Below are 25485 nucleotides of genomic sequence, written 5' to 3'. Positions count from 1 at the left end.
CCATTTCTTCATTCTCAGCAATGGGGAAGGAGCTGGGAGATGCACATGGTGGAGAAGATGGGATTCAAGCACCTTTTTCTCACTGCGCTCTTTTGACCAACTCTACCACTGTATGACCTCGGACTAGTCCCTTTTCCACTCTATGCTCATCTCCTTCCTCTATAAAATGGGGGAATAAATGCCTACGAATCTTTGTCCAGATCCTCAAATTCTATTTTCTATTTGAGTCTTCTCTGTGCTGGAAAGACAGGGCAGGGCAGAGAGCCATGATTTGGGCTCTGGTCTATGCAAGGCCCACTCTGGCCTGGCTGTGACTTGGGAAGGGACTCTATGGTGACACTGTCAGGCCAGAGGACAGGGAGAGATGGCAGAGGAGTCACTGGATGCGCTGGAGGTAGCCTGACACAGTGAGCAGCAGCTGCAGCCCCAAGGAGCTGGGGCATCAGGTTGGCTGCAGGTTCTGCAGTGAGGAATGAGAGGCCTTGCTGTCTTGAGTGCTCAGCTACTGACCAGAGACTAAAGGAATCTCTGGTCCTGTCAGGTTGGTCAGCTTGCTTTCGAGGCTTACAATCAGAATCTTCAGGCCTGAAAAGCTTTCTGGATCCAAAGTGCAATCTCCTCATTGTAATCTTCTAGCCTTTTAGCTGCAGAACTGGGATTGGAACTCTAGACTGCTGACTAGCAGGCGGCTGCTCTTTTCACTCATTTTTTTCATCCAGAGGCACATTGGAAGAAAGGCCTGGTGACCTACTTCCAAAAAATCAGCCATTGAAAGCCCTATGGAATACAGTTCTATTTTGACACACTTGGAGTTGCCATGAGTTGGAATTGACTCTGTGACAACTGGTTGTTTTTCTTTTTTTTTAATCCTTCTGCCCTTGTGAACTCTTTCCTTCACTTCAACCCCCTTGTAGCCACAGTTTGGATACTAGGTCTGTGCACCCCCAATGGCTCTCTTAGCTCCAGAATGAGTTTGTGGGTAAGCACACCTAATTTGTCCTTGTTCCCACTGCCGAGTCCCCACGCCAGCATTCCTCTCCAGACACAACACTGTCTAGGTCCATTTCTGGAAGCTTCCAGAAGGAAGGGTTGGTTGTACAGATAGCACTAGGTGAAGAGGGGGCTGGGGCTGAGTGATGAGGTGGCTGGAACGTTGAAGGAAGGGAGGCCTCCTTTTGCTTTTGTGGTGACAAGGGCCAATTTGGCAGGCTAGATCAGGGAGGTCCTGAGCTGAGGTGGGGTGACTAGGATCTGAGCAGTGGGGTCTAAAGTCAGAGGTGTGGAATGGTCAGAGAGGTGAGCCCAAGGTGAACTTTCATTGCTGCTATTTCTCATTTTGTTATTACCAAATGAAGCAGTTGGGCCGTAGCTAAGATGCAGGGCTGTGCAGTGCTCAGACCCCTGGGTAGGACAGGTCGGGATGAGGGTGGGTAGAAGAAGCAAGCAGAGCACTGGTTTAGAGGTAGGCTTTATTGTTCACCCCCAGGCCCCGAACCCACAGCTAAGGCTGTGTGGCTCGACTACTCTGTGGGAGTGAAGCCATTTCCCCTTCCCTATAATGCAGAACCCTGGCTGGTCCCAGGGAAGGGTGCCTCCTGATTAGTGGCTGTGGCCGTGGCCGTGGCTGTGGCCGTGGCCGTGGCTGTGGCCGTGGCCTTGGCCAGGACCAGACCCTTTTTGCTTGTCATCCCCTTTGCACTTTCTATCCTCTCCAAGCCCTTCCCCGTGGCTGTGGTGATGCCCTCTTGGGTGGCCCTCATGCATCTTTTCGTGCGAAGCTTCAGTCAGCTTTGCCACCAGGACGATGTACTCCTCGAAGCTCAGCTCCTTGTCTTCGTTGGTGTCCAGGTCCTCCATGATGTCGTTGATGACTGCATCATCCTTTTTCTCTTTCTGTGGGTGGGGCAGAGAGGGTGGTCAGGGCAGGGTGTGGCCACTAGTGGGGACTGGGCCCGTAGCAAATGACAAAAGGCAAATGCACAAGGAAACTTGGCCTCTGTGGCTCAATTTAAATATTAAAAATGTGGACTGAGTGCCCACGGTGTTGTGGATGCTAAGCATGTGCTAGACACTTCCCAGTTTCTTCCCCATACAACCTACAACTTAGGTTCCCTTGTTATCTCCATTTACAGAAGAGGACGCCAGGTTCCAGTGATTTGTTCAATGTCACACAATAGAAAGAACATCTCACTGGGTCTTTATAACAACTTGCATAGGTAGAATTCGTATCTTCCTTGAGGAAGACTTGAGGAAACTACGTCTCAGAGAAGCTGATTTTTTTCAGATTGACAAGGCTTGGAAGCAGAAGAATGGAATTTCTGGACTTCACAACCTGATCTTGTCTCATGCCCTCCACTCTTCTCTGTTTTCTCCTTTCCCTTCTCTCCTTTCCCCTCCCTCTTGAGGTAACTAATTAGTGAAACAATTTCCTTCTCCTAACAAAAGGGAAGCACCTTAGGAAACAAGATGGTGGGGGATCTTGTGTGGGGGCAGAAAGCAGTGTGGATGCTCTGCTGACCCCAAAGTGTGTACTACAGTACACCAGGGGAGACAAGAGGTGAGGTGCAGTATCCAGGTGTGGTAGGAAAGAGGTGGTGTCAGAAGAACCAGGTTCTATTTCCAACTCTGCCACCTACTGGCTGGGGCACCTCAGGTAAGTCTCTGGCCATCTCTGGGCCCAATTCCCTCACCTGTGAGCTGTGGGGGTGCCTAGCTGATCTCCCAGGCTCCCTCCTGCTCTGGCAGTGCTTCAGTGTGCTGGACTTTTTTGGACTTTAGCCATTGCCTGATCAGAGTACTAAACCCTCAACATGCATCCACCAAGTCTCTGCTTCCCTTCCAGGCTTTCTGCAGGGGCGGGTCAAGCTGGGGGAGCAAGTGTGGGGTCATATGTGGGAGAACTTTGCCCAGTAAATCTGAGGGACACATGACGTCTTGGTCATACCCTCTCTCATCTACCCTGACATGCACTTCTTGCCAGAGATCCTCTGTCAGCATCTCTCACATCTCTTACTGCTGCGATTCTCCACCTCACCAAGGCAGGCGGGGCAGAAAAGGGCTGGTGACCTCACGCAGGACATCCTGCTCCAGACATGGAAATGGCACTAGGACTCAGGTGTCCCATCTCTCTTAGTCCAGGCCTTTGTTTTGCCCAAATTCATAGGGTGAAAAGAAGACAAAAAGGAGAGTGGAACTGATTCCCCTTTCTTCTGAAACTGTCCAACCATTTTGAGGGCAAGGAAAGAAACTCACACTTACTGAATGCTTTCTACATGCCATCTGTGAGCAGGGGGTTTTTCCAAACACTGTTTTTATTGATTATAGGCCCTTGGGATTTGAAAAGCCCTCACATGTCTTCCCCTCCAAGTTTCCATCTGAAGCTTGGAATCCCCTCAGCTTCCTGTCAAGGGTCATCCTGAGTTGTCTCCTTTCTCAATATTCAGGTCCCAGCTCAATTGTCACCTCCTCAAGGAGGCCTTACTTGTTCACACCAAATAAGTCACCTCTACCCCATCCATGGAGCCCTGGTGGCATAGTAATTAAGAGCTATGGCTGCTAATCAAAAGGTTCGCAGCTCAAGTCTGCCAGCCATTCCTTGGAAACCCTATAGGGCAGTTCTATTTTGTCCTATAGGGTTAAATCAACTCTATGGCAATGTGTTTAGTTTTTTTCTTTTTCTTTTTTGAGTGACAGGGCACTCATTACCTCTGGAGGCTAAGTTGAAGGAGCTAGAATTTTCTCCATGACCACTGAAGACTGCCCCTCCCACCATCTTCTTTCAGCTCAAACTGCTGTGAGGCTGGGCCAGGCCTACCTTGAGGAAGTTTGCCAGCTCTTTTTGCACCAGCTGTTTGAATTCTTTCTGGTTCAGGGCGTCTCGATGCTCTAGCCGTACCGAGTACTGGTGGAAGACATTGATGATGGTCTCTATGTCGCGTTCCAGCTGCGACAGTTGGTCTGCCATCTTTTCGCACTCTGAGTAATGGAGAAGCAAGGGGTGGGGGGATGCTTAGAAGAAAAGGGTGTCAGCCTCCTGAGTGCCTCCCACTAGCTGTTCACAGGAAAGAGGGGTGAAACACACACACACACCAGGCTGCAACTTAACTTGGAGACGACCCTGGCTCACACGAGTGAAAAATGATTTTTAGAATAAAGGAGGATAGGCAAAAAGCAAAGTATTTGAGGGCAGGAGGCTCTAGTAGAACTTGATGTAAGAAAATGTCGAGGAACCTTTAAAGTGGGGGGGGGGGATGGTGAACCAAGGAGGGCTTCGAAGAGAAGAAGTGGGACGAGGAGAAAAGAAAGAATTGGCAGCAGGCTCCCCGCCAAGGGCTGCTGGCAGCTCACTTACCACGCTGAGGAGCCACACAGGAGTTTGAAGCAGCAGAGCGGGCCTGGCATTTATAGGCAGCCCCTGGCCGGAATACTCATCCCTCTCTCAGGGATGATTGCTTCACAGGTGAGCAGTGTGGTAACGCTGGGCTGGGCTGTCCCTGCCAGGAAGGCAGATTGGGGCCTGGGGTGGGACAGGAAGTGTTCACATAGATCCTTTTGCCTTTTTGTGAAATTCCCAGCCCTGAGCCTAGAGCCGGTTTGGGAGGAAGCTGGTGGTTAGTTCACTTCCCTTCCGCCTAGGCCCCCTGGCCTCCCCGAGCAAGCTAGTGAGCAAGCGTCCCTTTCCTCTGGCCACTGTTCCCTCTGCTCCTCCCCCTGCCCTGTTGAGGCTGTGGGGCACCATGCACTCATGGGGTCCCCAGCCCTTTCTGCTCCCCCATGTGGGCAGCCTGGCCATACCGTTCAGCCCAACAAGTATGGACTGAGCCTTTCCCAATATTTGCCTGGCACAGTGATAAGTGCTCATAGGAGGGTGAGAGATTGGTTGGGGTTCTCAGATTCATAGGGTGTCAGCCAGGGTTAGATGGACCTTCAGAGGGTGAAGGTGTGGAAATCGACACCCAGAGAGGGACCTGACTAAGGTCACATAGCTGGCTGGAGACATAGCAGGAACCAAGCCCTAATATCCTGGTTAAGGATGATTCCAGTTACACCACCCTCTGCAATATGAGTGAGAGATTCCCAGGGCAAATATTTCTAAATATGCTTCTAGTGTCTATCAGCATTGCTCTTCTAAATTCTGTTCCCAACGTGGGGTCCATGCCCTGAAAGAAAACAACCTAGTTAGAAGACAGCTATCTTTATGTAGCCTCCTGGTGGGCAAGATGGTTCCTTCCCCTGCTACAAACACCTATTGGCTCTCCATTGCTCATGGGAGAGGGTTGAGATGGCTTAACCTCACTCACACAGCCCTCTAGGAATGGGCCATCCCTGTCTAGCCAGCACCCCTCACCCTTACTATGGACACACAGAGCCCATCTCCTGTCTTGCCACCTCCAGGCCTTTCTCTTGGTGCTCTCACCCCAGTAATGCCCTCCCTTACTTCACAAGGTGAAACCTGACTCTTTCCTCCCTGCTCAGTTCAAAGGCTCCCTTGCCCAGGAATCCTGCTCTGTTTTTCCTGATTGAAAACCATCTCTTCCTCCCCTGCATTTTCTGGCTTTTTCCCCCCCATACCACTGCTAGCTCCTGGAGTAAAGTGTTGATGTATCTTGCCTATGTCTGATAATTACCAGTAGGCCCTCTATTATCATCATCTATCAGTTGCTCTCTAGTTGACTCCAGCTCATGGTGACCCCATGTGTGTCAGAGTAGAACTGTGCTCCAAAGGGTTTCCAATGGCTGATTTTTTGGAAGTAGATTGCCAGGCCTTTCTTCCAAGGTGTCTCTAGGTGGACTTGAACCTACAAACTTTCAGTTATCAGCCAAGTGTGTTAACTGTTTGCACCACCCCAGGACTCTGTAGGAAGGTTCTTATTAATGTTTGTGTTCCCCTAGCACATAGCCCTGGGCTTGGCACACGGAAGACACTCGCGTTTGCTGGATGATTGCACACCCTTTCTGGCCTCCCTTCCCCTCAGCCCAGGAAGTGTGTATGGGGGACCTACTGTGGGCATCTTCCCTTACTGTCTTGCCAACCCCCAATCTCTTCCCCTCCACCAGAGAAAATGTTTCTCATCTTCTACCTCTAGCCATTCTTCCATTCAGTCTTTTCCTGCATCCTTGCCTCATGGCCTCAGCCCCTGCAGACCTCTCTGCCATCTGAAACTTGTGGCAGCCCTGTGTGTGCTACATCTTGGCCCTGAGTCTCGTGTTGCTGGGATGGTACTTGGTTAACAGCTCAGACTGGCTGTGTGGCCTTAAGCAATGCACTTAACCTCTCTGTGCCTCACTTTCCTTATCAGTAAAACCAAATAATAACAGGACCTACTCATTGTGTTATGAGGAATAACTGAGATATACATGTAAAGCGTTTACAACAGTGCCTGGGCCCTGGGAAGATCTCAGTAAATAAGAGCTTTTATTAGTAGTTATATTTTCTCTATATTCATCCCACAAATATGGGTTGAGCTCCTACTATATGCCAGATACTGATGCTACGTGCTCAGCAAACTTGGTGGATGGGTGACAGTCCACAGGGGATTAGGAAGACTAAGATGCAGGATTATGTTTCTATGTACTAAAAATCAGGTGCATTCCCTAAAAGAACCGACGCTCCATTGTTTAAGCCCGTGAGGAATCACAGACAACAGCAGCAGCAGATCATTTCCTTCTTACTCACACTGTTGTGAAATCTCTTGTTTTAGGCAATTCAGCAGGCGCCTTTTTTCTTGGGTGCCTCTCCTGTGTGTTCCCACAGCGCCCTCTGCTGCCCCAGGTCCAAAATCTCAGACACAAACGCTTGCAGAAGAAGGCACGTTGAGTAAAGGCGTGAAGCAGGCTGGGTGTAAGAAAGTCAACAGTATCAGTAGGGTGTCTCCATGGCAACTGATGTGGGACCTCAGTGTTGGGAAGACAGTACAGAATGGTGGAGACAGTGGCAAATGACAGTTTTCATAACTTGCAGTGACAGCTAGTACTCAGCCTCAGCCAGGTGCTGCCACCACGTGGGGAAGAGAGTTCTGCACCCCCAAAGGTCAAGGAAATAAACAATTTTTATGTGAAAACTCCTGTTTATAAAAATTGTCAACTAATTTTGAAGGAAACCAAAACAATAACAATGAAGCAAAGTGTGTGAAGAAACAAAGCATGACTGTATACAGACAGTGTGCGAACTCTGCTCTGTCATGAAAATTCTTGGCTTTCAGGTCTGTCTCCTCCTCTGCTGTGGGTCCCTGAGGGCAGGGATGTGGCCTGGTTCACCTCTGTGTCTGAGGTTTGAGCTCAGGGCCTGGTTCTGGAGATGCTGGATAAACACTCACTGAATGAATAAGCAGGAGTCGTGAGGGAATGAAGGCATTCTTTTATTGTAAATGTAAATGTGAATGTAAAAATGAACACTGGTTCTGTTGCTCCTTGCCCTATGGTTTTCCACAGAGCCACATACAGTGTTGATTCAAGATACAAGTACAGTGGAGGAGGGGAATAGAGGGGAAAACGATCAGCAGTTGGCATGAGTGAGCAGACAGCCAGGGCTCCAGTGAAGACTGGAGTCTGCACTTGGGGGATCCCGTGTTGACAGTGGTTCCCCTTGCCTCAGAAGCTCACAGTGGTGGGGCAGGTGATCATTCAGCTTTCAAGCTGAGCCGTGGATTCTGACCCAGGAAGGCGGCTATCCCTAGCTTGATAAACAGGCACCCCCAATCTCCACCAACCTCCTTGCTGCCAACCATGGCCAGAGGTTGGAGTGAATGGTGGTGGGAGGTGGGTCTTCTCCTCACAGTACTGATTCTCCAGGGAAATCTAGAGCTTCCTGCTAGCAATTGTCCTGGTTCTGGTAGGTTGTCACTGGGAGAAAAGAGTGTGGTTTTTCTCAGCTGGGTTAAAAACGCAGGCAGGCAGGCAGGCAGGCAGGCAGGCAGGCAGGCAGGCAGGCAGGCAGGCAGGCAGGCAGGCAGGCAGGCAGGCAGGCAGAGGCTCCTGCAGCTACAATCAAATCCTTGTGCTCCTTCTTTCATCCCCTGGACCAAGAGAGAATCTGAGTGTCTCCTCTTCTTCAAAGCCCTCCTGCTGTTGCTGTTCAGTGAGTTTTGCCCCTTCAATGGGGGTGTTATAATTTTTGTTTTCTGTATGGGGGACCGGGGTTGGTTTCCCAGCCAATGCACCTCATGCATAGCCACCACCTGTCTGTCAGTGGAGGTTTGTGTGTTGCTATGATGCTGAACAGGTTTCAGTGGAGCTTCCAGACTAAGACACATTAGGAAGAAAGACCTGGCAATCTATGTCCAAAAATCAGCCAGTGAAATCCCTGTGGATCAAGATGGTCTGATATCATCGTGCATGGGATTACCATGAGTTGGGGTCAATTTGACAGTAGCTAAAAACAATAAAAATACCAGGCACCCAGTGGGCCCTTCCCCAGGATCTGTGCCCTTTAGCCTCTGGGACTCCTGTTGAAAGTTTACAGTGGACTGAGGGCCAAGAACTGGGTTCTAGTCCTAGCTTTGCCGAACTTGCTACTGGAGGTTTTGGGAAGTCATTTCCCAGTCTAGGCCTTCATTTTCTTATCTATAAAACAAGGAGATTGAATCAGCTGGTCTTTGAGTCATTTCTAGTGCTGTCTCCAGGTTTCTATGAATTAAAAAAAAAACTGTGTTCTAGGTGAAAGTTTGCACAGCAAATTCAGTTACCATTTGACAATGTCTATGCAAATTGCTCAGTGACGTTAGTTACATTTTTCAAAATGTGTCAACATGCTCTCTAATTACGTTCTGGTTGTTCAGTTTCCAGTGCTCTAGTTTCCCTGCCTCCTTATCTTCTCATGTTTGCTTTAGAATAATTGTTGACCTTTTGGTCTGTTATAGATGGTTTTTTAATAGAGCACCATATTCATGGGTAATGTCTCTTATTTTGTGTGCCAATCTGTTGTTTGCATAAAAGGTGGTCTGAGGGGGTAGTTTCAGTTCAAGGTTTAAAGGGTGTCTTGGGCGATAGTCTCAGGGAGTCCTCTGGTCTCAACTGATCCAGTAAGTCTGTACTTTTTAGGAATTTGAGTTCTGTTCTCTGTTCTTCTCCTATTCTATCAGGTCCATCTAGTGTGGCCCTAATCAGAACATTTGGTACAGGTAACCGTGCACCTTCTTGTTCTTCAGGTCTAAGGCTAGATGAGACCGTGGCTCATGTAGTTTATTAGCCCTGTAGGCTAGTTTTTTTCTTTGGTTTCCTTCTTTCTTTTTTGCTCCTGATGAGTAGAGACCAATAGTTGTATCTGAGATGGCTGATCACAAGCTTTTGAGACCCCAGATGCTACTCAGTTCACTAGGGGGCAGAACATGAACTTTGTGAACTATATAATGCCAACTGATGGAGATGTCCCATGAGACTAAGGTTCTAAGCCTTCAAATCCAGAAAAACAATCTTGAAAGATGTTTGGTTATATCTGAGAAGCATCTGTAACTGTGTCCTCTATGAATATATATGCACGCATACACATATCTCTATGTACATATACTTCTATCTGTGCACACATAATGTACATACCTGTACCTACCCATACACATATATGCCTATACACCTACATATGTGACCATACACTCATTCTGTGGTTATTATTGGGGTCCTTGCCAAATTACCTGTGTCGTACTCTTTAGCACAAACATCCTTTTCGCTTGCGCACTTCTTGGTGGTATCGTTTACTTTGGTCACGCTGTGCTCATTAAACCCACATTTGGTGTCTATGGGTTCTTGGTGAGCTCCGTAAACACCATAAGCCTCATGGCGCCAGGACCCTGTCTGACTCTGTGTTTACCTGCTGCTCCCCAAGAAGATGAAGTCAGGTTCTCCTACCCCAGAGATTGCAGATAGTATATACAATCTACTGCCCCTTCACCTACTCCTTCTGTTCCTCCTTCCTGCCCTCCTTGTCTCTATCCTAGCCCAGCACTCCCAAGCACTCTTACATGGAGATTTCTGGATCTAGACCTCCTGTTAGGAGACTCTCTGATATCCCCCCACCCTGCTTCCTCTAACCCCCCACTGCTCATTCTGACAGTGAGAGGGCTCAGCCTTCTCCTAAGGCCCCATTGGTATCTTCAGACCATTGTCCTCCACCTTTGGGATCAGTCCACACCAAACCTGACCACCCCCTTGCATCCTCATGGCCTTCATCGGCTGGCCATCCTCAAGGTCTCTGAGACACACTGCTCGTAGCTGCCCCCTTCCCTGACCTCATTCTGGACCGCTTTGCCATATACAGTGAGGCCCCTCTAGTAGCCTGTCTTCTTAGATCCTGAACCCTGATCTTTTCCAAGTTTGAACACCTCCCCCGTCCCCACTTTGGTTGCCCTTGATCACGGACCTCATAATTTCTGGCAACTTTACCTTCCAAATCAAGAATGCTACAGTTTCCTTTTCTGCTCTCTGGTTTCTGTTTTTCCAGTCCTCCCTCTCCTCCCATATCCTGACGAACCTGATTTTTAAATCCTCTCTATTAGTCTCTGGGAAGCTGGTGGTGTAGCGCTTAAGTGCTATGACTGGTCAGCAGTTCAAATCCACCAGGCGCTCCTTGGAAACTCTATGGGGCAGTTCTATTCTGTCCTATAAGGTCGCTATGAGTCGGAATTGGCTCGACGGCAGCAAGTTGTTTTTTTTTTTTTTCTAATTAGTCTCTGGGTGGTGCAAACAGTTAACATCTTCAGCTGCTAACCGAAAGGTTGGAGTTTTGAGTCTACCTAGAGGTACCTTGGAAGAAAAGCCTAGTGATCTACTTCCAAAAAATCAGCCACTGAAAACCCTGTGGAGCGCGGTTCTACTGTAACACACATGGGGTCTCCATGAGTTGGTTATGCCCTCTAGGTTCCAGATTCCTCCAAAATCCTGATAAGTATCTGTTCTTGGTTTCCTCTGCCTCACAGCCAACCTTGTGAAGTATACAGTCCTTTATAGTAAACACATACATTTGTGAGTTGGCATTATAATTACTGGCCTTTGAGTCTGTCTGCTTCACTAGATTATCAATTCCTTAAGAACTGGGTTCTTGTTATACTCACCCCTGGATAATAAGCTTTGCATAGAGGTCTGATCATTTGCAGAATAAAGCGAGGGAATGAGTTGGCTCTGATACAGCCTATGCTTAGAAGATTGTTATTTCCTGTAATTAGGAAGTTGTACAACATGGGAGAATACAGAGAAGGAAAAGAAGGAAGTGGAGAGGAGTGAAGGAGAAATAGGGAGATTCCTGGTGGGTGAGACAGGGTGCTAGGGTTATCAAAGGGTGCATGCTGCCACCTGGTGGTGTAACTGGATCAGGATGTACCCATTGCAGTCAAGTGGATTCTGACTCGCAGAGCCTGTGGCAATTCTTTGGCCTCTGGTTTTTCAGCTTTTTTGTTTTTAGGACCCCTTTGTTGCAGTTTGGAGCCCTGGTGACAAAGACGGTAAGAGCTCAGGCTGCTAACCAAAACGTTGGCAGTTAGAACCACGAGACGCTCCTTGAAAACCCTATGGGATAGTTCTGCTTGTCTTATAGGGTCACTATGAGTCAGAGTGGATTTGATGACGAAGGGTTTTTTTGTTTGTTGTTTGTTTTGTTGCTGTTAGTGAGCCCTGGTGGTGTAGTGGTTAGAGAGCTGGGCTGCTAACCAAAAGGACAGTGGTTCGAACGCACCAGCTGCTTCTTGGGAGAAAGATGTGGCAGCCTGCTTCCTTAATGGGTGTTGCTGTTGTTGTTAGTTGCCCTCTAGTCAGCCTCCAACTCATGGCAACCCCATGCACAAGGGAAGGAAACAATGCCCAGTCCTGAGCCTGGCTGATTTTCAGGAGTAGATCTCCAGGTCTTCTTCCTAATTCACCTTTGTCTGAAAGCTTCACTCAAATCTGTTCAGCACCATAGCACAGACAGACAGGTGGTGACTGTGCAGAAGGTGCACTGGCAGGGAATTGAACCTAGGTCTTCTGCGTGGAAGGTGAGAATTCTATCACTGAACCACCATTGCCTCCAGGACCCATTTACACTTAAAAGTTTTTGAGTATCCCAAAGAGCTTTTGCTTATATGGATTATATCTATCAATATTTACCAAGTTAGAAGAAATTAAGACAAAAATTCAAAATATTTCTTAATTTAAAATAGCAACAATAAATCCATTGCATATTAACACTTTTGTTAATGAAAAATAATTATATCAAAAGTTAGTGAGAAAAGCAGTGTATTTTTTACAAATCTCTTTAATCCATGGCTTAAAAGAAGATAGGGGATGCTCATACCTTGCTTATTCAATGTGTTGCTGTATGTCGTTTTGGTTGAAAATATGAAGAAAACCTGGCCTCAAACCGATAAGTAGTTGGAAAGGAGAGGAATGTTAACAGCCTATTAAAATAATTGTGGCTATTCTTCTTCTGCACTACACCAAAACTCAACAACCCGGTAGTTTCTTAAAGGTTAGTTGCAATGTGGAATCTGAAACCACATCAAGAATTCTTTGTACTCTGTTACACTAGAATCCATTGGTTTATCTTGAACTTTGAATGGATTTTTTCACCCTAGCATGATTTTGTAACTTCGTAGAGAGGTGATTTGGAAAACATTGGTTCACTGAGTTATGCAGATCTTCCAAATATTGACACATTTCATTATCATATATATATATATATATATATATATAATAGAAATCACTTTCTAAAATATCACTACTGGTCTCATCAGAAAAGTCTTTAAGTATTGGAAAGCTATCAAACTCAGGGTGGCAGACACAAATTTTCCCAAATTCTAATTTCTGCTTGAAAGCTCCAATTTTATTATGGAAACAAAGCCTGTCAGTTTTCCAGGCTCTCCTTGTTCAATTCTGAGATGTCTGCCATGTACCCAAGTCTGAATATTCATCGTTTGTTATTTGTTCTTTCAAGTAAAAATGGTTTTCCATGAGAAAAAGTGGCCAGTTTAGCTTGCAACTCAATTTCACAAGTGCTTTTCCTAGAGACAAACATGGCTGAGATTTAATAAAATTAATAGCTTTACTTCTTCATCAAGAACATTTTTTTTAATTTCTTGTGCTTTAGATGAAGGTTTACAGAGCAGATTAATTTCTCATTAAACAATTAATACACATAGTGTTTTGTGACATTGGTTGCTAACCCCACAATGTGTCAACGCTCTCCCCTTCTCGACCCTGGGTTCCCCATTTCCATTTGTCCAGCCTTCCTGTCCCCTCCTGCCTTCTTGTCCTTGCCCCTGGGCTAGTGTGCCCATTTAGTCTCATATATATGGTGGAGCTTCATGTATTATTGTTTGTTTTATGGGCCTGTCTGATCTTTGGCTGCAGGGTGAACCTCTAGAGTGACTTCAGTACTGAGTTAAAGGGGTGTCCAGGGGCCATATTCTTGGAATTTCTCCAGTCTCTGTCAGACAAGTAAGTTTGATCTTTTTTTGTGAGTTTGAATTCTGTTCTTTGTTTTTCTCCAGCTCTGTCAGGGATGCTCTATTGTGACTACAGTCGGTGGTAGTAGCTGGGCACCATCTAGTTGTCCTGGGCTCAGTCTGGTGGAGGCTGTGGTAGTGGTGGCCCATTAATCTTTTAGACTAATCTTTCCCTTGTGCCTTTGGTTTTCTTCATTATCCTTTCCTCCAGACGGAGTGGGACCAGTGGAGTATCTGGCCACTCACAAGCTTTTAAGATCCCAGATCCTACTCACCAAAGTAGGATGTAGAACATTTTCTTTATAAACTATGTTATGCCAATTGAGCTAGGTATCCTCTGAGATCAAGAACGTTCTTAAATAAAACTTATTTTGAAAGAATACATTGATACAGTTTGACGCTATCCCCCTTGATTTGTTCTAGGTCAGTAGCAGTTTTACTTACCATTGTTTTTGGGTCATTAGTACAAATAACAGCAGAGTAAGGGCATATTTTTCTGAAAAGAGTTTTGACCTTGTGAACCTCCTGAAAGGCCCTTGAGGACCCCTAGGTTTCCCTGGACCATGCTTGGAGAACTACTGCCTTAGGAAACGGGTTACCTGATGCATGCCTGCCTGCCTGCCTTTCTTCTTTCCCTCCCTTTTACCACACCTTTTTCATTAGCATTCTCTACTATGCCAGGTACTGGGCCAGGCACTAGAAGAGAGAAAGTCTTGGGAGCTGCCCTCACAGAGATGATACATAATCACAACTTTTTATTATGATCACAACCATATTTATGCCTATTCCCAAGAAAGGTGATCCAAGCGAATGCAGAAATTATATAACAATATCATTAATACCACACCCAAGTAAAACTTTGCTGATGATCATTCAAAAACGGCTGCAGCAGTATATAGACAGGGAACTGCCAGAAATTCAGGGTGGTTTCAGAAGAGGACGTGGAACCAGGGATATCACTGCTGATGTCAGATGGATCCTGGCTGAAAGCAGAGAATACCAGAAGGATGTTTACCTGTGTTTTATTGACTATGCAAAGGCATTCGACTGTGTGGATCATAACAATTATGGACAACATTGCAAAGAATGGGAATTCCAGAACACTTAATTGTGCTCATGAGGACCCTGTACATAGATTAAGAGGCAGTTGTTTGGACAGAACAAAGGGATACTGAGTGGTTTAAAGTCAGGAAAGGTGTGTGTCAGGGTTGTATCTTTTCACTATACCTATTCAATCTGTATGCTGAGCAAATAATCCGAGAAGCTGGACTAGATAAAGAAGAACGGGGCATCAGGATTGGAGGAAGGCTCATTGAAAACCTACTTTATGCAGATGACACAACCTTGCTTGCTGAAAGTGAAGAGGACTTGAAGCACTTACTAATGAAGATCAAAGACCACAGCCTTCAGTATGGATTGCACCTCAACATAAAGAAAACAAAAATCCTCACAACTGGACCAGTAAGCAACATTGTGATAAACGGAGAAAAGATTGAAGTTGTCAAGAATTTCATTTTACTTGGATCTACAATCAACACCCATGGAAAGAAATCGAAAGAGGCATTGCATTTGGGCAAATCTGCTCCAAAGGACTCCTTTAAAGTGTTGAAAAGCAAAGATGTCACCTTGAAGACTAAGGTGCGCCTGACCCAAGCCATGGTATTTTCAACCACATCATATGCATGTGAAAGCTGGACAATGAATAAGGAAGACCAAAGAAGAATTGATGCCTTTGAATTGTGGTGTTGGCGAAGAGTATTGAATATATCAGGACTGCCAAAAGAAAGAACAAATCTGTCTTGGAAGAAGTACAACCAGAATGCTCCTTAGAAGCAAGGTTGTCGAGACTGAGTCTTAAGTACTTTGGACATGTTGTCAGGAGGGATCAGTCCCTGGAGAAGGACATCATGCTTGGCAAAGTATGGGTCAGTGGAAAAAAGGAAGACCCTCAACAAGGTGGATTGACACAGTGGCTACAACAATCGTCTCAAGCATAACAATGATTGTGAGGATGGTGCAGGACTGGGCAGTGTTTTGTTCCGTTGTGCATAGGGTTTCTATGAGCCAGAACCAACTCAACAGCACCTCACAACAACAACAACTTATGAATGGAAGCAGCAGTCAAGAAATCAAACGACATATTGCATTGGGCAAATCTGCCGCAAAAGACCTCTTAAAATTTTAAAAAACAAAGAAAAAATCCATACGTCATTTTAATGACTAAAGTGTGCCTGATCCAAGCTATGGTATTTTCAGCCACCTCATATGCATGCAAAAGCTGGACAATGTAAAAGGAAGACCGAAGAATAATTGACGCATTTGAGTTGCGGTGTTGGTGATGAATAATGAGTATACCATGGACTGCCAGAAGAATGAACAAATCAGTCTTGGAGGAAGTACAGCCAGAATACTTCTTAGAAGTGAGGATGGTGAGACTTTGTCTTGCTTACTTAGAAATATTATCAGGGGGAGGCCAATCCCTGGAGAAGGACATCATGCTTGGTAAAGTAGAGGGTCATCGAAAAATAGGAAGACCCTCAAAGAGATGAATTGATATGGTGGCTGCAACAATGGGCTTAAACATACCTACTATTGTAAGGATGGCACAGGACTGGGCAACATTTAGTTCTGTTATACATGGGGTTGCTATGAGTCGAAGGTGATGCGACAGCACCTAACAATAACTAACAACTTATGATGAGTTCTGTGAAGGACAAGAGGGGGCTTTGAGGCTCAAATAGTCGTGAAGGTCAGGCTGAGGTGAAACCTCTAGGCTCAGGTGAGGAGTGAGATGGAGGTAGCAGCATGTGTGAAGGCCTGGTGGTGGGAAAGCACTTAGAGATGGGCAGAAAATGAAGGGAGCCCACTCTGGCAGAGGGAGGTGAGATGGGGCTGGCGAGCTTGATAAGGGCCAGATCATTCAGGACTTAGTAGATGCTGTGAGGATTTTAATCCTAAATTCATAGAACCAGAGAGAGAGAACCACACCACACTCTTCCTCCTTCCTTATGCCCTTGTCAGAACAGAAATTTGTCTTGGGCAGCCCCACAGCCTGTTAATCCTCCCACATTTGTTGGTCTCTGCCTACTTCCTCTCCTTCTCTAGATCGCCACCACTCAATTTGTCCTTGGACTCCTTATCCCTTAAACCCTGCTTGCAGAGGGAAACCAAGTTTCCTTGACTCCCTCACTCTATGTCCCCAAAGGCAAGTCCACAGTCCCTTCTCATTGTAAGAGTTTTACTACTGTTCAAGACGGAGACAGCCAGAGGCATGGAAAAACAAGCTTGAGGAAATCATCAAGGTTCAGGAAGCCTATGGCATCCTTGCAGTCTTAGTCCCTAGGCTACCCTTCTTGGTCTCCCTCAGCCATGTCTCTGGGTCTGTCCCCCTTGCATCTTCTCCCCAGGACAAAGCCCAGTCAACACCCACTGTCTTTCAGACGGCTCCAGAGCACCTCTTCTTCCCAGGTCTGGGTCTGGGTAGATGGACTGAGGAGAACAGAACCTCATAGAATGTGGTGGGCATCAAAGGGGCTCCTTGTCTTGTGTGGGTAAAGGGTTTATCTGGGGGCCTTGAGACTGAGGGTGAGATGGCAGCTCCACAAAAGTCAACTTTTCTAAGTTTGGAGTATTTTCTCAGAAAGGTCTATTTGACAGGATCTCCAGATATCCAGAGGCTGCCCTCACCCAGTGGATGGTGAGAGGCCCTGCGGGCCCTGGTGGACACACCCATCGTATTGCATTTTTGAAAAGTTATCATGTGGAGTGTCCTTGGTGAAGATTCAAGGGTTCTGGGAGACCAGAGGTGCAGACTGTGGAACTTAGGGGATGCCTATTATACAGTCTTGGGCTATTTTTTGGAGAAGGAGCTGGGATTCTTGATTTATGGGGGGCTTGTTAAAAAAAAAAATTTTTTTTCTTGTTGTAGTGGGTGACAGTTTGATATGGGGGAAGGGGTGCATGGTGGGAAGGAGGAAGATGGACATACAGGATACAGGGTCAGAATTAGGCATTGTGAGCTGCCTGCTAGGAATTTATGTTTCTATTTCTGTCCCACTATCCTGCCCCTGGAGTCCCTGTGAAACCCTACTCTGCTGCAGCTTACCCCCTTTGTTTGCAGTCCTTGCAAACAGCAGCTTCTAACTGCGGTTTGTTTCGACAGCCAGATCTTGGCGTGTGTGCAGATCAAGGGAATTGTGTCCTTGCCTGGCCCCTGGACCTGAGCATCACCGGAACAGAACACATTCTCCAGCGCACAGTTCCACCTAAGCCCCTTTGGAAAGCGAGAAGCCCTGCAATGAGAACTTCCTAAGAAGAGTAACTCAGCATAACTCAGCACCTGGATCTCCAAATTTGAGTATGGGAGGGCTCGGGGTGTAAGGTTTCAGGTGCCAGTCCCTGCCCCCTGGGGACTTGAGGACATAAAAGTCTTCAATCCCCTTAGGCGGGGAGCACGTGATCTTCTGGCCACAAGGCCCCACATTGCTTCTTGTTTGCACAGACAATAAATTTGCTAATTTCTGTTTCCCTTGCGATTGGTGTCCATCTTGCTTCAATTGGCTAATAGGACAGGACAAGAATGTGAGTTTGGTTACAAATTTGGTGACTCTGCTGCGAACTGTGGACTCTGAAACCTGGGCAGTGAGTATATGGACCTCCGGGCCCCTTAAGGCATGCCGTGATCTTATTCTGTCAGTAAGGAGTCTTGGGCGGCCACAGTGATATCTGCCCAGGACGAGGTCCACTGGGTCCCCACCTCAGCTTGGGAACAGAAACTGGACGGCAGAGGGTCCGAGTGCCTCTGTGGGGGTAAGCGTGCTTGACCAGGTTATTCCACTGGTCTTGGGGGCTTGAGTACCCTGGAGGAACTAGGCAAGAAGAGGGTGGCAAAGCACAGTCATAAGACCAAACCCCAAGGGTTCAGGTCCCTTTGCAAAATGAAGGAAATAGGGGTTGTCCTCTGGGACCCACTCTTGCCTAGTTAGGAGTCCCTCAAACCCATCAGTGATCTGAGGGTTTGAGTCCCTCCGTGAAACACTCTTCTCTCTCTCTGGTCTTTATCCTTTCTCTCTCCTTTCCACGTAGAAAAGAGTGGCTTTTCACCCCTGAGCAGACTGTAACCCCAAGAGTTGCCAACCTTGGCAGTGAGGTTGGTTGAGAATCATGGCACCCACCCCTAACTGAACACCAGAACCAAAAACCTAGTCTTGGTAAACACTTAGAGGGAATGGGGAAAAAAGAAATTGATCTTATGACTCCCCTCTGGGGTGTGTCATAAAGAAATGGGATTTTTTTCAAATCGAAGGGAATGAAGAAGAAAAAGATAATTTTCTTATGTAATATTGCATGACCTCATTATTGTCTAGGGGACCAAGGAAAGTGGTCTGTGAATGGCTCACTGGGCCACAACACCATCCTTTGGCTACATTTATATTGTAAAAGAAAAGGTAAGTGTGATGAAAAACATTATATGGAAGCCTTTATATCACTGCATAGTGATAAGGAAACTCAGAAGGCTTGCAAAATCTGTGTAAAAAAGGAAAGGAAAAAGTCCACCCTGTCACCAGCAGTGCTAACCCAGTGCCGACCCAGTGCCTGACTCATAGCGAGCGGACAACCCTTTGAAACCCTTGGAGCCGCCTGTGGCCTCTTCCACCTTATCCTCCTTTTCCCTCTCCTGCCTTAGCTACTGGGGTGTTCCCTAGCGGTGTGCTCTCCTGCGCCAGGCAGGGGAAGAGGCAGCTGGGGTGGGAAGAAGCAGGTGGGCTGGTGGGAGGGGGGAGGGAGCAGGCTTCTGCCCCCCTTCTCAGGGACCGTTTTTTCCTGGAGGTGGGGGAGGGTGGAGAATTGAACAAGAAAGGAGGGCTGTCCAAATGTCCTGGAGATCTTCCCCTGTTGCTGCTACATATGAGGGGGGGACACCCTATCAAGGGACAAATATGGCCAGGGTGCCTCGAAGCCAGCATCCCCCCTGCCAAGCTCCAGCAGCAGATGGGAGCCTGGTTTGAGTCCATGTTCCCTTTATTACAGTGGACCTGATTGACTGGAAGAATTACACTCTGGGATATCACAAGAACCCTTATGAACCGTTTGTTACCATCTTTAACTCTTTTGATCCCTCATGGGCAGACTGTTCATCTCTCTTAAGCAACCTCCTCTCCCTGGATGAGAGGCGGATGGTCCTAGACAAGGCCGGAGAGGGCGCCCAGAGATGACATGACACTAAGCCAGTTGAAGATGCAGTTGATGACATCTTCCCCCTTCGAGAGCCCTGCTGGGATCACAATCACATGGCAGAATATGGTATGCTCACCAATTATCAGGACTGTCTCTTAGTGGGTCTTAAAAATGGAGTACCTAAGCTCTTAAATTGGAATAAGGTATATAAAATTAAACAGCATAAAGATGAGAATCCTTCAGCTTTCCTTGAAAGAATTTATAGAGTCTTTTTTTTTTTTTTTAGACAATATACTGATCAGAAGTCAGAGGACCCAGCAAATGCTCAGATGCTCAATGGTATTTTTATAAGACAATGTGCCCCGGACATTGGGAAAAAACTTCGTAAGATAGAGTGGGGAGTAACTACGAGTATCAGATACCTAGTCGAGATGGTATTCAAGGCCTGTAACAACAGGGAAGACAAAGAAAGTGCCAGGCTGCCCTACTAGCAGCAAAGTACTGGCTAGGCCCCCTGAGAGGAGAAGATCTGTGGGCCCTAGCAGGGCCAAACCCTGGCCCCCACTGGGAAAAAAAAGTGTGCATATTGTAAGAAAGTGGGGCACTGGAAAACAGAGTGTCCCAGGAAAAAGAGCGAGCAACAAGTAACAATACCAGGCCCCTCTGGTTGAAAATTCCAATCTGCTGTCACTCTAAATCCAGCCACTCTTCTCCCCAGTCTGTCCCTGTGACTGTGTCCAGGTGGTAGACCTGACTGTGTCCAGGTGGTAGACCTGATCTATGCCAGCTGCCCAGACCTGCAAGATCAACCTCTAGTGGAAGCTGGCTTAGAGATCTTTATGGATGAGAGTCGCTTCATAGAGGGTGGCCAATGGAGGGTGGGCTATGCAGTTGTCAGCTGCACTGAGGTCCCTGGAGCAAAAGCTCTCCAAAATGGAACCTCAGCCCAAAAAGCTGAACTGGTCGCTGTGATCCAGGCTTTCCGGCTGGCCAATTCAAGTGGGTGACCATTTACACAGACTACGAGTATGTATTTCCAGTTTTACATGCATATGGGGTTTTGAGGAAGCAGAAGGGGCTTTTGAATTCGGCCGGTAAAGAAATCAAACATGGCCAACAGGTTTTACAACTCCTTGAGGCAGTGTTACACCCTGCTCTGGCTGTGGTACACTGCAAAGGACATCAGCAGGAAGATACAGCAGTGGCCCAGGGCAACAGAAGGGCCAATTTAGAGACCAAGCAAGCAGCAAGAACAATGACCTCAACAGTAGTGGCTGCCCTCTTTCCATACCCTAGCTTTGCCTCAAGCCACAGAAGACTCTGGGTACAGTGAAAAAAAAAACTTTATGTGGCCCATTAGTGGCAGCTCCAGAAAAAAGGATAAATGGTTCTGCACAAGGGGTGGGAGGGTGTTCATCCCACAACACAGGATCCCCAGCATCCTAAAGCACCTATACGAGGTCACCCACTATGGGCAGGAAGCGATGTATGATTGGGTAAAGGGACACTTTTTTGGCCAGAATTCACGGGCTGTTGTCAGAGACATTGTTGGACAATGTGTCACCTTTCAGAAAAATAACTCCAAGACCTTCTTGGCAGTTTCAGAGGGGACCGAGTACGAACAATATACTCTGGGAGAATATTGGCAGATAGACTTCACTGAGGTGCCCCAGGATCCAGGTATCTGCTGGATGTTTGTAGACACCTTTTCCAAATGGGTTGAAGCATTACCCTGCAGGGCTGAGAAGGCCACAGAAGTTGCCAAAACACTACTGGAAGACATCATCCCCAGGTTTGGCCTTCCCCAAATTGTCGGGAATGAACACTATCTGAGGGTTCGAGTCCCTCTGTGGTCTGCTCAGGTCACACAGTTTATGGCCTGACAGCTAGGGATTAAGTACCATCTTCACAATGCCTGGAGACCCCAATCCAGTGGAAAAGTAGAAAGAATGAACCAGACTATTGAAGCCCCTCTGCCCAAATTTTGTCAGGAGACCAAATTAACATGGCTTAAGGCCCTTCCTTTGGCACTGTTTAGGATTAGGGTTGCACCTCAAACCAAACTTAAAGTAAGTCCTTTTGAGCTTATGTATGGGTGTCCCTTCCTCTGTAACTTTTTGGAGGGCTTAGGTACTTTGGATTCTGAAGACACCCTGAAGACTGAGAACATGCATGAGCAAGGCCAGCTCACTATTAAACAACATCTGTGTTCTGTGGTGGGGGTGCTTGACTCTCTTCACAGGTATGCAACGTGGCAGACTCTTTCACAACCTGAAGTCTCTCTCCACATTTCAAGGCCTGGGACCTGGGATGCTGCAGACCTGGCAGAAAAATGGAAGAGACCTCTTGAGGTGTTGATGTCAACTCCCACTGTAGCCAAGGTCCCTGAAAAGGGAGTGGGGATCTACCACTGCTGCATCAAATCAACTCCTACTCCTGATATCAACCAGCAGACCCTGCAAAACAGTAAAAATTGGCAGGATGGCTTTAGAGGATTTAAAGTGGTTGTTTAAGAGGAAACAGGCAACGTAGACAATTATGACTGTGCTATTCGATTGTCATCCCCTGGTGGCTATGCAAGTTGTTTTAGCCTTATTGGTAGTTATTTTTTGGCTTTATATGACCTGGTGCTTGTCTCCCACCTGACTCAATGACTGTCAGCTGGCTCCATTCATAACTCTGTTCACATTTGCACCCACCTGTGACCTTATATCCTGTTTATCTTTTATGTCTCTCTGGGGGAGAGACAGGGCCCCCAGGATGGCAGGATAACTGTCTCGTAAGTGCCTTGAATGCTTGGAGGATTACTGGGTCTCCTTTGCCCCCCGCACCAGACTTGGGACAATGTGGGGGCAGTCCCAGTCATCAGTTGCACCCAGGCATCCCTACCTGCTAGGGATACCACCGGACTCCCCGCACAATGGATCTCCCTCTGGGCCCATCTTTCATTCACTCCCATGTATAGGATTGACATTTCCTGGGTTGGGGGCTGAGGCTGCTCTATCTGTTGGAGGCCTGATGATCAGCAGTTTGATTCCTCTGGTTGAAGTGGGGACTTTGTCGGGCGGACTGTCTGGTGCCTCATTGACTGGAGCTAAAGCCCCAGACGGTTGGAGCAGGATGGCTTGTATCCAGGCTAATCTAACCAACCAAGTCTGTTGCACAGGGGCACCTACTGAGGGAAGATATCCAAGAATTTCCCAAGAAATTTTTAATTGCTCTGTAACTATTGCTTGCCAAACACATGGGGGCTACACCCCCAGACGCGCTCAGTTACCTCCGAAGCATATTTATAATGCCACAGGAGAGAATAAAAAGCCCTGAACTTGCAGAGCAATGCTTGGCTCGAGCAGGCTAACATCACCCTCAATAACTGCACCGTCACTGAATCTTTTACGTACCCTTTTTTTAATGGGTATGTCTAGATATGTGATCCAGCTTATACCGCAATGGCCACAACCCAGCTTATCACTATCCAGGCTACGGATGGGCAGCTCCTTGTGTTGACCCTGTTGCTGCCACCGGTTGGTGCGCCCTGGGATTTTTGTCCCCCTTAGGAACCAGTGTCTGTATATACTGGGCCTCCAGCTGAGCCTCAGGTTGTAGATGAAGGAGGGCACTGGGTTTGATCCTGACTGGGGCAGGTGCAGTAACAGGGCTGCTGGCCCCTTGGGAAGGATTTGCCTATCATAAAGTCACCCTCCATGATCCGACTTTGTCCATAGAAAGTATCGCACCATCCACTTCTCCAGCCGTTCAAGATCAACAAAAGAGCCTTGACTTTCCGGTGAGGGTGGTCTTAGATCATCTTATTGCTCTGGACTACTTGCTAGCTGAACAAGGAGGCATTTGAGCAGTAGCTAACACCTCTTGCTGCACTTATATCAACACCTCAGGAGAGGTGGAAATAAATGTGAAAAAGATTTATGATAAAGCTAAATGGCTGTACAGGTTCAACCGAGGCCCAACTTCACAGGATATCTGGGATACGGTAAAGTCTGCAATTTCAAGCTTAACATGGTTTCTTCCCCTTCTAGGACCCTTGGTCACCTTTGTCCTGCTGCTTGTATTCAGGCCTTGTTTGTTTACCTTTTAGTAAAGTTTGTTTCCTCCAGGCTTCAGGATTTCAGCCCATCACTTGAGAAGAACAATACACAGGTTCCATGATGGTCCCTAACATTTCACTGTCTTAGCCTGAAGTTACAGGAGATGAGACCTCTGGCCCTAAACCCCTTTTAAGAATAAAAGGAAACTGTTAGATGGGGGACTGAAGCACCGTTCAGCTGTAGCTCACCGCCCCCCACCCCAGGCTCTGCCGCGGCTTCCCCCACTTTGTTCCCTGTCTTCGCAAACTGAGGCTTCTAACTGTGGTTTGCTCCAAGCCCACCGTCCTTGCACACCTCGGTCTCTAACCTTGGTTTGTTCTGAATGCAGATCTTTGCCCATTCATGTGCCAAGATCTTGGTGCATTGTGCAGATTGAGGGAATTGTGTCCTTACCTGACACTGGATCTGAGCATCACCGGAAGGGAAGACATTCTCCAGCACAAAGTTCTACCCAAGCCCCTTTGGAAAGTGAGAAGTCCCACAATGCAAACTTCTTATGAAGAGCGACTCAGCATGACTCAGCACCTGGATGTCCAAATTTGGGCATGGGAGGGCTCAGAGTGTAAGGTTTCAGGCACCAATCCCTGCCCCCTGGGGACCTGAGGACATAAAAGGTCTCCAATCCCCGGGGGGGGGGGGGGAGCATGTGGCCTTTTGGCCGCTAGGCCACACATAGCTCCTTGTCTGCACAGACAATAAATTTGCCACTTTCTGTTTCCCTTACAATTGGCATCTATCTTACTTTGATCAGCTAATAGGATAGGATAAGAACCCATGTTTGGTTACACCTGGGTGGTGCGTGTGTTTAATGCACTCTGCTGCTAACCAAAAGATTAAATGCTTGAGTTCACCCAAAGGTACCTCAGAAGAAAGGCTTGGCAATCTATTCCACAAAACCAGCCATTGAAAACCCTGTGGAGCACAGTTCTACTCTGACACACATGGGCTTATTATGAGTTGGAATGGACTAGACAATTGGTTTTTTTGTTTGCTTGTTTATCCTGCCTCTGTTGATGACCTGGGTGAAATGGGGCTCTGGGATGTAGCTGAGTGATCTCAATCCACAGTCTTCAAACTCCTGAAAATACCCAGATGTCAGAGATGCAACCCCCAGGTCCCACAGGTGTCTCAAGATTGGCCTGGTTTACTGAGAGCTGGGATGAGGAAGGAGCTAGGGAGTGTTGGGCAATCCCACCCTTTCCCAGGGAGGAGGTGTCTGGGCTTATTCACAGGGTGGGTCACCAGTGCTCTCAGCCAAGTCTGGTCACACCTGAGTTTCTCTCGGTGCTGTGGAAGCAGCCAGCTCAGGGCTCTGTCCCTTCCTCCTCTTGTCTTTTATTGGGGGTCCTGGGCTCTCCTCTTCTCTGGGAAGTCAGAGCCTGAGTGTTCCCATTCCAGGAGGGTGTGCCCTCTAGTGCAAGGAGGCTGAAGGCCTGAGGAGGCAGCAGTAAGGGAAGAAGGGCAGGGCCAGGAGGCCAAGTCTGAAAGGGAAGGAGCTGCCAGCCAATGAGGGGTGAGCGGCCTGCACCCTGACCTGCCGGGGCTGGGACAGCACAGGAGCCACAGGTATTTCTGAAAGTGAATGAGTGTGTTTCTTCTTGAGAAGTCCTTTTCCATCTAGGGGACTGGACTCTATCAGGTTAGAATATTACACATGGTAGAGAAGATTCTCTGGTCTCCCCTCCTGGACCTTCCCTTCAAAATAAGAAAACTCTCTATTTTAAATGCTTCCAAATGAATTTGGTTCTACTTTTGTGCCGCACCCACTCCCCACCATTCTTGTCTCCGCTCTAGCC

At 47.3% G+C, this 25485-nt stretch overlaps 1 protein-coding gene across 1 annotated transcript; it reads right to left on the bottom strand.

The window, feature by feature from the left end:
* Positions 1-1452: 1452 nt before the first annotated feature.
* S100A9 (S100 calcium binding protein A9) lies at positions 1453-4467 on the bottom strand. The gene is made up of 3 exons (XM_049880513.1): positions 4352-4467; positions 3815-3975; positions 1453-1893 (listed from the first exon to the last, which is right to left on the bottom strand). The coding sequence occupies exons 2-3, from the start codon at positions 3962-3964 to the stop codon at positions 1600-1602; spliced, it is 444 nt and encodes a 147-aa protein (XP_049736470.1). The 5' UTR covers positions 3965-3975; positions 4352-4467; the 3' UTR covers positions 1453-1599.
* Positions 4468-25485: the final 21018 nt, after the last annotated feature.

This window comes from Elephas maximus, chromosome 3 (genome assembly GCF_024166365.1).
Source record: "Elephas maximus indicus isolate mEleMax1 chromosome 3, mEleMax1 primary haplotype, whole genome shotgun sequence".
Taxonomy (NCBI): domain Eukaryota; kingdom Metazoa; phylum Chordata; class Mammalia; order Proboscidea; family Elephantidae; genus Elephas; species Elephas maximus.
Note: the sequence above shows the minus strand (reverse complement) of the source record. Positions and strands in the feature narration are given on the sequence as shown.